At 37.6% G+C, this 14,800-nt stretch overlaps 1 protein-coding gene across 1 annotated transcript in view; it reads left to right on the top strand.

Annotated features, from left to right (window-relative positions):
- mgat5b (alpha-1,6-mannosylglycoprotein 6-beta-N-acetylglucosaminyltransferase B) overlaps positions 1–11,265 on the top strand; it is a 47,463-nt gene extending 36,198 nt beyond the window's left edge. The window contains exons 10-17 of the mRNA XM_088317007.1: positions 1,030–1,163; positions 2,221–2,351; positions 4,936–5,091; positions 5,177–5,323; positions 6,607–6,723; positions 8,923–8,997; positions 9,848–10,119; positions 10,658–11,265. Coding sequence (XP_088173133.1) covers positions 1,030–1,163; positions 2,221–2,351; positions 4,936–5,091; positions 5,177–5,323; positions 6,607–6,723; positions 8,923–8,997; positions 9,848–10,119; positions 10,658–10,856 — 1,231 coding nt within the window. The 3' untranslated portion in view covers positions 10,857–11,265. The remainder of the gene's footprint in view (positions 1–1,029; positions 1,164–2,220; positions 2,352–4,935; positions 5,092–5,176; positions 5,324–6,606; positions 6,724–8,922; positions 8,998–9,847; positions 10,120–10,657) is intronic.
- Positions 11,266–14,800: the final 3,535 nt, after the last annotated feature.

Here is a 14,800-nt window from a genome sequence, read left to right as displayed (position 1 = left end):
TAATTGCTACTGTATGTTACATTCCCTCTCGACGCCCGACACTAATTATGGATGCGGTCAATGCAATGATAAATCTTCTCAAATTGGATTACGGCAATTGATTTTAGCCTTCCCTCTGTGATCATTTTGCGTTTATTGCTGATCTAAGTGGCTATTTTAGCCCATTTAAAATTAAACGCACAGTGCACCTGTAATTAGATTTCAGCACACTTAAAAATAGTGGCTTTTAAGGATCAAATACTGGAATTGTAAATGTCATATGTGCCGATTTATTTAAGTGGCACATAAAGATTTGTCTTTTATGTGATCAGTCAAAGGGCACTCCTGTGCAAGGACCATGCTCATTAATAAGCATTGTAAAATGACTCATATTCTGCTGAATGGATTGCAATTGTAGCCAGTTACTATGGCAACACAGATATTTAATACTTTTGTCTATTTTATCGAATTGACTTTCATTGTTGATCCAAGCTATAGAACAAAAGGATTTTGCGGCAAACATTCTGTTTATATTATCAATATTATTATTGTTGTTGTCAGAGCTTTTTTAAGGAACATTTCAAGTGATGAAAAATTCTGACGCCCTAATCAAAGAAAATGAAGCAACAAATGTAAAGATGTACGTGGCTATATCAGTCTTGGCTTGTGGTTTTTCCGAAATAAACATAAGAGGGAAACCTTAGGTTAAGCTCTACATAAATAAAAACATATCCGTGATTAAATTGTCAAATTGTCAAAGTATTGCCATTTCAATACAGGATGCGATGATGTGTGACTACTTTACAGTTAATTACAAACCTCACTGCTCCTTGATGCAGTTGGTATCATACTGGCATGATGGATTAAATGTGCACAAAAACAAAAAATCAAAAAATTCAAGTGTTTACTGTTTTGAGTTGCTCTGGCAGAAAAAAAAAAGATATCTCACTATATTTATTTTTAGTCATCCAATTCATCAAGGTGTGCGCATCTGAAAGCAGGCAAGTTATTTATTCTTATTATAGCGCCACTTCATATTTTTTTTCTCAGGTGCCACATCCGTGTGATTGACACTTTTGGCACAGAGCCGGCATACAACCACGAGGAATATGCCACCCTACATGGCTACAGGACCAACTGGGGCTACTGGAACCTTAACAGCCAACAGTACATGACCATGTTCCGTATGTGGATATATTTCTATTTTTGTTGACGTGAAACAATACAGGTGTGATATGGATTACTCACACTCATCCGCAAACACGTAACGGTCTGTACCAATTGTTGTGAGTTGTCGGACTGCTGCGAGCTGAGCTTGAGGGCACAGAGCTGTGAGCGTCACTCAGAACAGCTGCTTCTGCGCATATGCGTCAAGCCGCCGACTGCACCAGTAATTCCCTGGCTACACTCTCACTCGCTTACGCGCTCACATAATCACGCCAAATAGGCACCCATTTGTTCAAATCTGCAATACAGATGGGAGTGAGCAAAATAATCAATCAGAGGATTAATTAACCGTTCAGGATTCTGTTCAGTTTGCATGTATTCATAAACAGGTATATTAGATCATTAAAGACTCGTAAGCGTCCGCAGGTGTGACTCTGTGAATAACTGGCTGGCAACCACTTTGTTTTATCCCCTCCAGCCTATTCAAAATTAGCAAGAAAAGTTTCCATGTTACTCACTCCCCTAATTTCTTTCTTTCTTTCTTTTATTTATTATCCTCAAGGGGAAATTTAAACATTCTTTGTGTTGCACATAAAACCCAAATCACACAAATGCAGGTATGCAACAAGCGTAAAAGAGGTGCATACTAAATGGAGCCAGAGTGGTGTGGACGATGCCTTGCTCAAGGACCCACCAATGCCCGTATGTGATATAATGGTAAGTAATGGACAGATTCATTACAGCAGAGTTGCTGTGGATTCAGTTGTCACTGAGTGCAGGTGTGAATGTGTTGTGATTGACTGGCCAACAATGCAGGGTCCTTTTGCTTGATATCAGAACAGGACAAGCGGGACAGAAAATGAAAGGGTGGAGATGGATCGTATACACTGACAAGCCGGAACATTATCAACACCCGGACTATATACGTTTGATTGTAACTTTTTGACTTAACTCTTGTATTTGATTGTACCTGCGAAGAGATCTTGTATGATGTTTCATTCCGTATATTCTCTTTTCAAACCAAGGAATTAGTTTTGTGCTCTAACCTAAATTGTGTTATTTGTCTTCTGGCAGCTCACACTCCAGACAACTCTTTTATGGGCTTTGTGGCAGAGGAGCTGAATGATACTGTCAGACTGAACATCCAAAAAAGCAAAGTGAACAACATGGCCGTTGTTTATGGCAAAGAGGTCAACATGTGGAAGGTAAATATTACTCAAAAAGCCACTGGACTCCCCTTATTAATGTTCTCTAAAACTTGTTACTGCGCTTCCGTGACCTTGACTCTCTTCCGTCATTGTCACTCCGTCCTTATTCATAAAAATAATCGTCCTCCGCCCTCGTCCGTCTGTCTTTGTCCTTTTAAAGTGCTTCCATCCTTGGATTTCACCAGTCCTTCATTGCGTCAGTGCTTGACGAGATGCTAATTCTAAACATTATTTAAAGCTCATTAGCTGGTTAATTTCCTGTTCAAATTCACTTACGGTAATTTCCGGACCACAAAACTGATTAAAAGCCACAACAGCTACATTTAGCCATTAAAACAGATGTGTACATACAATAGCCGCTTCAGACTAATAGCCGCGGGTCTTCACCTTATTAAATGAAGTATTATCTATATTATAAACACCAGTAGATGCTATTTTTTACCCACAACAATGCTTCAATGCATTTTTTTAACTTCATAAATAAATAAATAAAAGCCACTTAGAAGGCTTTGTTTGGCTCTCAATTGCTTCTTCACTCAACCACGTCCATCACTTTTTCTCTCTCCCTCTCGATCTCTTTCTCAGTTATAGGGTAGAACATGCAACAGTATTATAATATTTCAATCTGCTCCAAGTACAAATATTCACTTCACGCAGCACTTGACTCGAAAATATGCAAAATACATATGGGACGACCAGGTTTGAACCAGTAACTTTTTGACTGTGAGGCAGGCATGATAACACTATGATGTTGCCTATACGACCGTATCAAATATACAAAAGTAGGTTCTTACATTGAGTGAGCAAGTCTTCCCTGCCAGGAATGTAAAGTCCAAAGCTGTAAGAACCTTTTATTTATTTATTTTGGAGTCACTAATGAATTTTTTTTCTTGGCAAGTTCCCTCTACTGTATCTTTGAAGTAAGCTATCTTCTCTCCAATTGTGTCTCCAGAATGTTCTTTGTTCAGCGACAGCTCTTCTTACACTATGAGAGTTAACATTTTCAAGGGTAATTTGTCTTGCTTCTCACTTATGAATGTATGTTTCCCTTTTTCACCCCACCATGACCACTGACGCTCCTAGCTTCACGTAAGTAAATGAGCTTATCTCTTTCTTGCAACATGACTTAATTTAGTATACCAATATATCACCAAGCAAATAAAAAAAAACAAATATTTTTTTAAAAAATTCTACAATAGCAGATGAGAGTTGAAAAGGCTTTTTGAGAGCATCCTTATTTTATTATTTATACTTTTTGTGACATTTTTGTTTGAGAGAGTGCTGGGAGATTTTTCTAAAGTGAAATGGATGCCTTAGCTCACTAAAGACTGGGAAACACTCCATTAAAAAAATGTGTGTTTCCCCCGCCCTTACATTTTGTCAGAGACATTCAGAATGAAAAATGTGGAGCTACATTCAGATGGCATTTTTTAATGATTTATAACTTGAAGACACAGCTTAAGTAAATCATTCATGACATTACAAGGAATCAGTTTTCAACTTTAAATCAGAATGCAGTTTGGTCATCCTTTTCCAGATAGGAGTAACTGGACAATTATGTCAGGCGACAGAAATTCCATTTTACTCTTACAATCCAATAACACTTTTTTTTCTTTCATGCCCACCCTTTGGGTGTTTTGCTCAACTTTTAAACAGTGGTGTACGTACTGTTGGGAGGGTCTTTGTTAATTTTTACAGCCGTGAGGGAAAGTTTATATCTGCAGTCAATGCATAAGGAACTAACGATGGTATAAAACCTTATGGAAAATATCTTTGTACACACCATTAAGTAATCACACAAATAATATAGTACAGTATGTATGGAGGAATTTAATTTAATTTAATTTAATTTAATTTAATTTAATTTAATTTAATTTAATTTAATTTAATTTAATTTAATTTAATTTAATTTAATTTAATTTAATTTAATTTAATTTCATTTAATTTTAATATATTTTAATATATTTTAATATATTTTATTTTATTTTTTTAGAAAAGTAAACAAAATGAGCAATACCAGTTATCAGTATCAAGTCTTCATGGAGGCTGCTGTTACCAACCACCGATACTTAAGGCAAAGCAAATCTGGCATTGAGTAAATCTTTTGTTGCAGTTTATTGACACATCGGCGAATAATCATACATTACAGTACAATACAATTTTATCGGCGACAGAAAAAAAGGTCTTGGTTCACACTTCTATGACATTGTGTTTGAGGAAATTGTCCATATAAAAGGTCCTAGAATTATCAGTACTCTTCTCAGTGAGTACTGACAGAGTGAATACTTGCACTAGTATCAGTCTGAAAAAAGTGGTATCAAACATCCCCAATGTTTACCATCGGAAAGTGTGAGCAAGGCCCACTAACAAATCAAAAAGAAATGACCTCACAAAAGTTCTGTTGAAACGAACTGTTGAATGAGTAAGAGCCGTTCTTGCTGTTCAAGGGCGTCCAAGTTGCATCGATATTTTGTGTTTGCCATTTCCTCTTGTCTGGATAGTGTAAAGACCGGAGTTGAATTCAATTAATGATATTCTATCGCCTATTGTGTTTTTGCAAAAATGTCATCTACCTTAAAAGGGTAAGGAACCATTCCTGTCCATCCTGCATCGCCACATGGAGATCCATGGGACAGTGTACTATGAAACACAGCGTCCCCCTGAGGTGCCTGCCTTTGTGAAGAATCATGGCCTTCTCCCTCAGCAGGAACTCCAGCAGCTCCTTCGGAAGGCCAAGGTGAAACTTTGAAATGAAAATGAAGGCATTGTTTATGGCTTCCGGTCTCATCTTTTTTTTTCTATTATTCATCTCCCCTTAAAAGCTGTTCATTGGATTTGGCTTCCCGTATGAAGGCCCCGCTCCTTTGGAAGCCATCGCCAACGGCTGCATCTTTCTGCAGCCCAAGTTTAGCCCGCCTCACAGTTCTCTCAATCATGATTTCTTCAGAGGGAAGCCCACTTCCAGGGAGGCATGTACTGTAAATCTTCTTATTACACCGAGGAACACAAGTTAGGTCTGACAGCCGCTGTCAGTTTTTTTCTATCATGTCAAGTTTTTGAGCTATAGGTTACAAAAGTGTGTGTGTGTGTGTGTGTGTGTATGTGTATATATATATATATATATATATATATATGTATGTATGTATTAGGGCTGTCAAAATTAAAGCATTAACTCAGGTGCTTGATCAAAAAGATTTAAACTCAGTTAAATATTTTAACTCAGTTAACTCAGTTTGATTTACTTCAAAAATAATTTGCATACTTTGCAAATACTGTGCCATATTAGCTGTCTTTAGCACGTCTCAGAACAAAACACTGTGTTTAAGTAACCACTGGGCCTTGCAAACCAACACTGCTGGAGTGTGGCGCTTGTGGGCAGTTTTGAGAAATGTTTCGAAAATAAATGTCGGCAAAGATTTCTCCATTTAGATCGTATTCAAGAATCCAAGAAAGCTATTAGGACAGTCTTTGAATTAAATCTGCTTCATATTTGGTGATTTTGTATCAATTCCAAGATATTAGTCAAGTAAATATCTGTTATAAGCTTTGCAAAAAAATAGGAGTTGAAACATGTGATTAATCACAATTAATCATGGATTTGTTTTGCGATGAATTAGTTTAAAAAAATTAACCACTTGACAGCAATAACACGATTAAATATTTTAACTCAGTTAACTTAGTTTTGTTTACTTCAAAATTAATTTGTATATCTTGCAAAGACTAATTTACACACTGTACCATGCTAGCTGTACATCTTTAGCACATCATTTTCAGTACAAAACCCTGCTTGAGTTACCACTGGGCCTTGCACACGGATCCAGCTGGAGTGTGGTGCTTACAACTAAATGTACTTTATACGTTTTGTGAATTATTTCTACGAAACATTCCCGCAAGAACGATTCCATTTAGCTCGTATTCAAGGATCAAAGAAAGCTATTAGAACAGTCTTTGATTTAAAATACACTTCATATTTGGTGATTTTGCATTGCATGCAAGATATTATTCAAATAAATACCTGTTGAAAGCTACACCAAAAATAGTAGTAGAAAAAAATGCGATTAATCACAATTAATTACAGATTTCTTTTGCGATTAATTAGTTAAAAAATTTAATCGCTTGACAGCACTTATTGGCTCTGGACATGAATTCTTGTTTACAATGTTTTCTTTACACATTTAGTGGTTGGTTATCATTGTTATTTTTACTTGAGCCGCATCCAAAAGCTCTTTTTTTTTTATGTACCTGTTTACAGGTGTCTTCTCAGCATCCCTATGCAGAGCAGTACATCGGCAGGCCTCATGTCATTACAGTTGATTTCAATAACTCCGAAGAGTTTGATGCAGCCATCCGTGACATCATGAAGCTCAGCGTATGTCTGCTACCACACTCATCCAACACATCCGTGGCCCTCACATATTATTATCTTTGACAGTCGAAATCATGAGAAAATGAGAAATGTGTTCTCTTTTTCATGTTTGCCCCACTTTGAAGCGGTTAGCCTTTTAACGGAGCTCTTCATCGCGGCATTAGACGGTATAGAAAATTTCTTTGCTGAGTATCTTGCTACTTTGCATTGCTAATCACTTGACAGCATCCCTGCATGCAAACTGTGGTATCAGAATTGCGCCCAATTCCAAAGAAGAAAGCATAGCTTCACTTGCCATATTCACATCTACAAAGTAGGCTTTAGCTTTCCATACTGCATAATATAAACCATTTTCCTCGCAGAATGTCACGGACTGAACTGCTGAAATGCAATATGGAGTCGAACCTTTCTTAGAAATGAGTGAATGTTCAATATGCCATTAAAAAAAAATCAATCCTACTTATAAATATAACTAACTAGTTAGAAAATTGACATTTGTCTTGTGAATTTAGTCTTGTATGGACTTTTCAATTATTTAATTTTTTTCTGGTATAACATGCTCTCATGTATTATACGCAAGCCATATTTTCTTATGATGTATTTTACGCTCCCCCGATTCCTGTAATCAAAGTATTATCTGCTAGTACTGTGATTTGAACAAGGTGCTCGTATAAGTCCATCCGATGTTTTGAGTCATCAACATTTTTCACAGAAAAAAAATGAAAGAAATGCATTGAAATATGTCTAACTTGTTGACACCCTCGAACATAAATTTCAGCCGTGGTCTGTATGAACTCCCGCGGGAAATACGAGGCTAACTGCGTAATTGCTTCACCGGCTCCATCGGCTAATTGCTGAGGCTAAAGCCTTTCCAAGAACCAAAACAACAGGTCAAAGGGCTGCGCAACCAAACGACTGCCCGGACTTCATTAACACAACTCTATAAAGCCAAAATGTCATCTGCAGGGTCCTTACTGCAACAACACCCCCAATAGATCATCTCGCTATACTAATGGAAGTTATCAGCCACAAGATGAAGCGCAGCACATACAGTACTTGTCATTAACTAATAGATGCAGGTTGTGATTTTTTTCTCTGTATGACTAATAAAATATTATTTTAAAATTCCATACTGCCATCGTCATGTAAGAATTGTCACGCAGTGTGAAAGGATCATAGCAGCTCCAGTGATTTCCTGCAGAAATACATTGAATTCTTTGTTTGACAATTATATTCAACATTTCATAGGGCACTCGTTTAAATACCACCAATAAATGTGATTTAAAAAAAAATATAATAGGCTGTATTCTTTAGTTCAGGGGTGGGCAAACTTTTTGATTGGTGGGCCACAATCGGTTCGAAAATTTGACGGAGGGGCCGGACCAGGAGCAGATGGATGGAGTGTTTTGGTAACCTCACCTCATCGGAGAAAAAAAAAACCCCACAGTATTTAGAAAATAAAACATGAACAAGGTTTATTATTTTAATTATTTTCAAGTTCGGCGGGCCGGATTAAAACGTCGAATGGGCCGCATGTGGCCCCTGGGCCGTAGTTTTCCCACACCTGCTTTAGTTATATATGCTCTCTTTACCCATATTTGTGTTTCCTGATTAGAATGTTAAGCCCCACGTGAGCCATTTAAACCAAACTACTCGAATGGATGAATGGAGATACCTTGATGATGACTCTAATATTTATTTTCTATTAATTTTTAGGAGCTTTTAAACACGGCCAACTCAAATGTGCTTCCCTGTCACTTCTGAGCTAGTCTAACCATTAAAAAAATAAATAAATACGTAAAAAGGCCAAACTATTGATCAGTGTTCTCATGTTGAATTTCAATATACATGCCATCAAAAGCCGGGCGGTGATTGACAGCCTCTGACGGGCGACGCTCATAAGCGCCCCAAGATGGACTCGGGACCCCGTCTCTTTAATCTACATTTTTTGACATATTGATGAAGTCATCACTAAAATAATGAAATCAAATTCCAAAGCTGTCCCCTGTGATGTATTAGGTCATTGATTTTAATGCGAACGCATGGAACAATATAAGCCTTTCACAATTACGCTAATGAATATGTCAGCGTTGATTAACTACCTTGCTCAGTGACAGTAATTACGCTGGCTCGGTTCTGTAGAAAAACAACACTCTCTGGATCCTCTGTTCTTTCAGCTGTGCTCCCCATCTGTGTTTGCAGGTGGAACCTTTTTTGCCGTATGAATACACCTGCGAGGGCATGCTGGAAAGAGTTCATGCCTACATTCAGAACCAGGTGCGTCTGGGTACGCAACATGCTCCCGTGGGTAAAATTAATACGTTAATTAAAGTCTCTGTCCGCAAGAGTCGACGCCACTCCTGATATAGGCCGTATTTTTTTGTTATATCAAATGTCAAAGCTATGAAGATTCACGCAAAAAAACTCTGTTGAATCTGATTGGATGGTGTCAAAATTAGGTGTACCTAATATGATGACCTCACGTGCGTACGTATATTTTCTATCTTATATGAATGGAGATGGTTGGAGAGCAATGCAATTATTTCTGCTTTTGCGCTGAAGCTATGAATTTGCATACACAGACTATTTCATCATCTAAATGAGCATGCCTAAAGGTTGGTTGTTTGGATTTAAAAAAAAACAAAAAAAAAACATCTGCCTCTTTTTGTTTTAAGGATGGTAGAACAGGAGACGTAGGGAGATTGGAGGACTAGTTATTGCCTGTGGGTGCTGGAGGAACTTTAATAAACGGCGCTGGAGGCCAGAGGGACATGTCAGAAAAATGTTATTACCTGAGTCTTATGAATAGCTCTAGCTAGAGGGAGGGAATCTAATCCGGGCTCTCACTGGAGCGTAGTTCAGCTTTCAATTCTCATTTGTTGTTAAGCGGAATAACCACATTTGTATTATTGCTTGGAAGTTTGACAAGCACTTATCAGATCTGTCAAGCACCTTTTGTGTTGTCATGGTGGTTGTATGATTTCGCCTATCGGTTGCCCAGATGCTCATCTAAAGATGCCATTTGTCATCACTCAATTTTGTGGAATTTATCTCCACTTGCATGTCACTGTTACTACCGTAATGCATATATAATGGCTGATCAGAATCATATCATCTGCACCCGCAGGACTTTTGTTCCCCCGAAGCTCCGTTTCCACCAGTAAACGCTTCGAGGATATGGCAGGGCAGCCCACTGGCTCCTTTCATGCTCCTGCCCAACTCCAGCATCCTAACTTGGGCCTCCAACATCACCTCCTACACATCCTGGCCCCCCCTCGGTGCCCTGCAGCTCTTGGCTTCACTGCAGGGCGAGTCGTGTGTGAAGGCCTGCCAGGATGCGGGTTTAATCTGCGAACCTGCCTTGTATAGTTTCATCAACATTAAGGAAGCCTTTAATGCGTAAGATGTGCTGCTTTTTACTGCGAACTCTTTTGCTTTTGCTTTGATCTAAATTTAAGACGCAGCATTGTACCAATCGTTTGCATAAATTAAGCCACCTTTCCACCAAGCAGTACAGGATTTCAATGTAACACAGCGCAAAATTATATCATGTGGTGAGAATTGTTTGGGATTTTTTTTTTTATAATAATTAGTTGTTTTTATTATATTATTTTTAAATTTAGTTTGTTTTATATAGTTTTTTTAATATTTTTTTGTTTTTATTTTGTATAAAATGGTTTGTTTTAGCTTATCTGCTATTAGTTTTAGTATAATTTTTTTTTTTTTTATATATCCGGAGTATTTGACAAAAAGTACACTGTAATATATATAACCACGGCCACACAGTAATACCAAAATAAATGCATTTAAAATCTAAATAAAAATCTCATGCATGATATTAATCGACAAAGACGAAACGGAATTTATCACTAGATTGAAAAAAAAAAAATTCTGTATTCTTACCAAGTACACTGTGTCCTCCATCTTTGTCTCCAAGGCTGGACTTCCAATGTGCCGGGCTGGAGTCAGAGATGAATCACCTCTTTCCCGCCTTCTCAGCAGAACATGCAGAATGTGGCCTGCAGCAAGACCCGCTACTGTTCAGCTGTGCAGGTGCCAGCATCAAATACCAGCGCCTTTGTCCCTGTAGAGACTATCGAGACGGCCAAGTGGCGCTGTGCAGAGACTGCTTGTGACCGGAGACACCCGGTCCAGCTATCCCAGGAGATCCTCTCTGACTCGGTAGTGTGTGGTCAAATGTTTTGACAAAAAAAAAAAAAAAAACTTTACAAACTGGATGTCGAATTAGGTTAAAAAAAAAACTCTCAGGGACTTGCATGATTGTACTTTATATCTGGTGGGCTTTTGAGTCTCAGTCAAAAGGTTTACGTGTGTGTTTTGGGTCCATATGAAAGTTATTGATCGAAGATGCCACATCCTGGCTGTGCAAGCTTGCCGGCAAATTCCCACGCAATGAAAGAGGGACATCATGCTTGAAATTCTTCAATGTGTGTATCTTGATATTGTGTGAATCCTTTCAGTGATCATAGTGTATATTTGTATCAGATGCACTCAAAGCCATTTACACCATGTCGAGATGTACTATTTTCCCTGTCTTGTATTTGTACATAATTTAATAAATACAGAAAACAACTCATTTGTGATCTTTAATATATTCAAAAATACTTGCCTATGGATCTAACCAAAATGGACATTTTATAGGGGAAAAATACATTATTAAATTGTGGATATATGTATTTTTTTATGTATCGATATCAGGCTATGGATAAGAAAATCGATTAAATGATTTTCTTTTTTTTTTTTAACCTAGCCCTAATTTGAACACAAGCACATGTAGGACAGATAATATAACAACTCAAGGGCATATATTCTTTATTCTCTTTGACAAATGACTGACATTACAGGTCCTCAGTGAGTCACCCATAGTAGAAATAGTCAAAGTAGCGGGATTCTTCTTTGTTTGTTTCTTTTGAGTTGTGAGCGTGGTCACATAACAAATCAAACTCAACAAGGTGAATAAAAAAAACAAAACATGCAGCTCTGATTCTATCCGTCATTAGATTGTGCTGTGGCCGTTGCGAGAATGTAAACTCGGGATGTATCCACCCACACATTCCGTTGAGATTGTGAAAGCGAGGTCCAAATCAACGTGAGGATGTTTGCGATGCATCGAATGAGCGCTATATGACTCTCACAAGCTCCACTCTGACTCTCCAGGGTGATAAAAAGGGCAAGCGTACTGACGTGACGAGTCGAACTTTCGGCATCTTTTGCTTCTGAACATGGTTTTCTCACAGTACTGACTGCAAGTCCTAACCTGTCGACCCCAATTTGGTATTTTTAAGGACCGTATAGCTGCAGTTAAAAAAAAAAAAACGCTCAATTTATTACCGACAGTCACTAAGTAGATGCACGTTCCCCTGTCAGGGGTCGCCACAGTTTTTACATTAACTTCACTTCAACTTCAGTTCACAACAAAACTCAAAAATAGCGACCAGCTTCAGCTCGTTAGCACGCCCACAACAATGCAACATTTTTTTTTTTTAGTACGTAGGCTCCATTATGCCATTTTTAGGACTGAATGTGTTCTCTTAAGTTTATTGTCGACTGATAAAGTATTGAGCAATTTGTCTTGATTAAAAATGAGCAATTAAAAAATCGTGCACAATGGCTGCAAGTGTCACTCATCAACTGAGCTGACGCTCCACTAAAGCCCTTCCCACACGATAAGAGGATTGAAATGAGGCAGATTTTCGAGTCCAAACGTTGAGTCCTAGTTAGCTTTTACTCTTTTCCATAATTGAGTCACGTTGACTGATAGGGTCATCTCATAATAGGCTTCATCGGTTTTAAGGCTCGGCCCAGTATTGGAAGAACATCTGCTGCTTGTGTAACGTTGATGGAGGCGTTCAGAATTTTCCAGTTTTTCCTCAATTTTGGACGGTGTTGAAGAAATTCTCGCATAGAACATTTCTTTTCAGCTACACGCAGTTTATTTGTAATCTTACATTATCTACCGCTTCTTCTTTTATTTCTTTCATTTTCATGGCAGCTCACGAATACATGCCTCGGATAAGCCCTTGTGCTTTCCTGTTATTCATTTTTTTAAATGAGCAAAATAATTGTCTGACTTTTCATAATACCAACCACTTGAGTGAATGTAAACATTTATTTATTTTTTTTTTTGTAGAAAGCATTGCATGGTCATTTGAAATGACTAACCTAATAGTATGTCAGAGATAAAAGAACCAACGATTTCAAATATAAATAACAGACCGAATGAACTTCAATCAGCACATAGTCATAACACACTACAAGAGTATTGTTCCTGACCTTTCCATTTCAAACATATTTAATTCAATTTCATTTTATTTCATTATTCATAGTGTCTTTTATTGTCTTTTTTTGTGCATGATTCTAACCCAATAAATGTTCAAAATAAAACATATGTCTACGGAACATAATTTTCAGCCATGAAAGCAATCAGTCAGTCACTGTGAGCTTTAGTCACCTCCTAGGCGGCTGCGAATGGACCGACTCTGAGGTGCACACTTAACATGTAACATACTTGCCGACAGACAGATGACGTGACCTTTTGAAGATGCAGAGGTACTGCTGTGCTCTATTTCTTACCCTACAGTGTTCTGATTCTTTTTTTTTTTTCTGTGTGAATTTTGGGATTTATTATTGTTGTCCATTTGAGACAGGTATATGTGCATGTATTGTTCTTTATAAGTTAGTATTTGGAGAGATTGGTCCAGGGGGCGGATGATAGGAATTATGAAAAGCTTTCATTCCATTTAGGCGGCACGAAGGACTACTGGTTAGCATGATGGCCTCACAATGCAGAGGTCATGGGTTCGATTTCAGCTTGCATGTTCTCCCCCGTGCTTACGTGGCTTTCCACCGGGTACTCCGGTTTCCTCCCACATTCCAAAAACATGCATGGCAGGCCGATTGAACACTCTAAATTGCTCCTAGGTATGAGAGTGAGCGCGGATGGTTGTTCGTCTCTGTGTGCCCTGCGATTGGCTGGCAACCAGTTCAGGGTGTCCCCGAAGATAGCTGGGATAGGCTCCAGCACCCCCCGCGACCCTAGTGAGGAGAAGCGGTACCAATAATGGATGGGTAGTATGGGCTGATATTTGTGCCACTAGAAACTGAATATTTGAATTGAAGACTGAATATTTGAATTGAAGACTGAATATTTGAATTGAAGACTGAATATTTGAATTGAAGACTGGATATTTGAATTGAAGACTGAATATTTGAATTGAAGACTGGATATTTGAATTGAAGACTGGATATTTGAATTGAAGACTGAATATTTGAATTGAAGACTGAATATTTGAATTGAAGGCTGGATATTTGAATTGAAGACTGAATATTTTAATTGAAGACTGAATATTTGAATTGAAGACTGGATATTTGAATTGAAGACTGAATATTTGAATTGAAGACTGGATATTTGAATTGAAGACTGAATATTTGAATTGAAGACTGGATATTTGAATTGAAGACTGAATATTTGAATTGAAGACTGGATATTTGAATTGAAGACTGAATATTTGAATTGAAGACTGGATATTTGAATTGAAGACTGGATATTTGAATAATTAATAATTAATAATTCAATAATTCAGTTTTCAATTCAATAATTCAGTTTTTAATTCAAATATCCAGTCTTCAATTCAAATATTCAGTCTTCAATTCAAATATTCAGTTTCTAGTGGCACAAATATCAGCCCATAGGGTAGTGCTTTAACCATGTACACTTGTTTGAACAGTGAGGCCAATTTTTTTTCTGTTGACTGAAAACATTCAGCTTTGTCATCAAGTGATGAGTATGAGACCAAGAGATCAACATAACACCTTTAATTTCCTGGGTTTGGATCTGATTTAGTTTGAGTTTTAGGTGACAACAAATATGGAAACATATGGACATAGTGAAGTGTACGAAACTTCATATTGAACTGCAAATCCAATAAATGCAATAAATCTGTGAGTCATTGGCATCACCAAACTTTGAATTTTGACGTTGTCTTTAATGTGTTACTCATCAGTTTATCCCAGAAGAAGACACGCAAGCATGACATTTCACAGATGAGCTGCTTTGTTT

Source organism: Idiotropiscis lumnitzeri, chromosome 15 (assembly GCF_059441095.1).
Source record: "Idiotropiscis lumnitzeri isolate Australia: NSW breed Sydney's pygmy pipehorse chromosome 15, RoL_Ilum_1.0, whole genome shotgun sequence".
NCBI classification, from domain to species: Eukaryota; Metazoa; Chordata; class Actinopteri; order Syngnathiformes; family Syngnathidae; genus Idiotropiscis; species Idiotropiscis lumnitzeri.
This window is presented reverse-complemented; position numbering and strand designations above follow the sequence as displayed.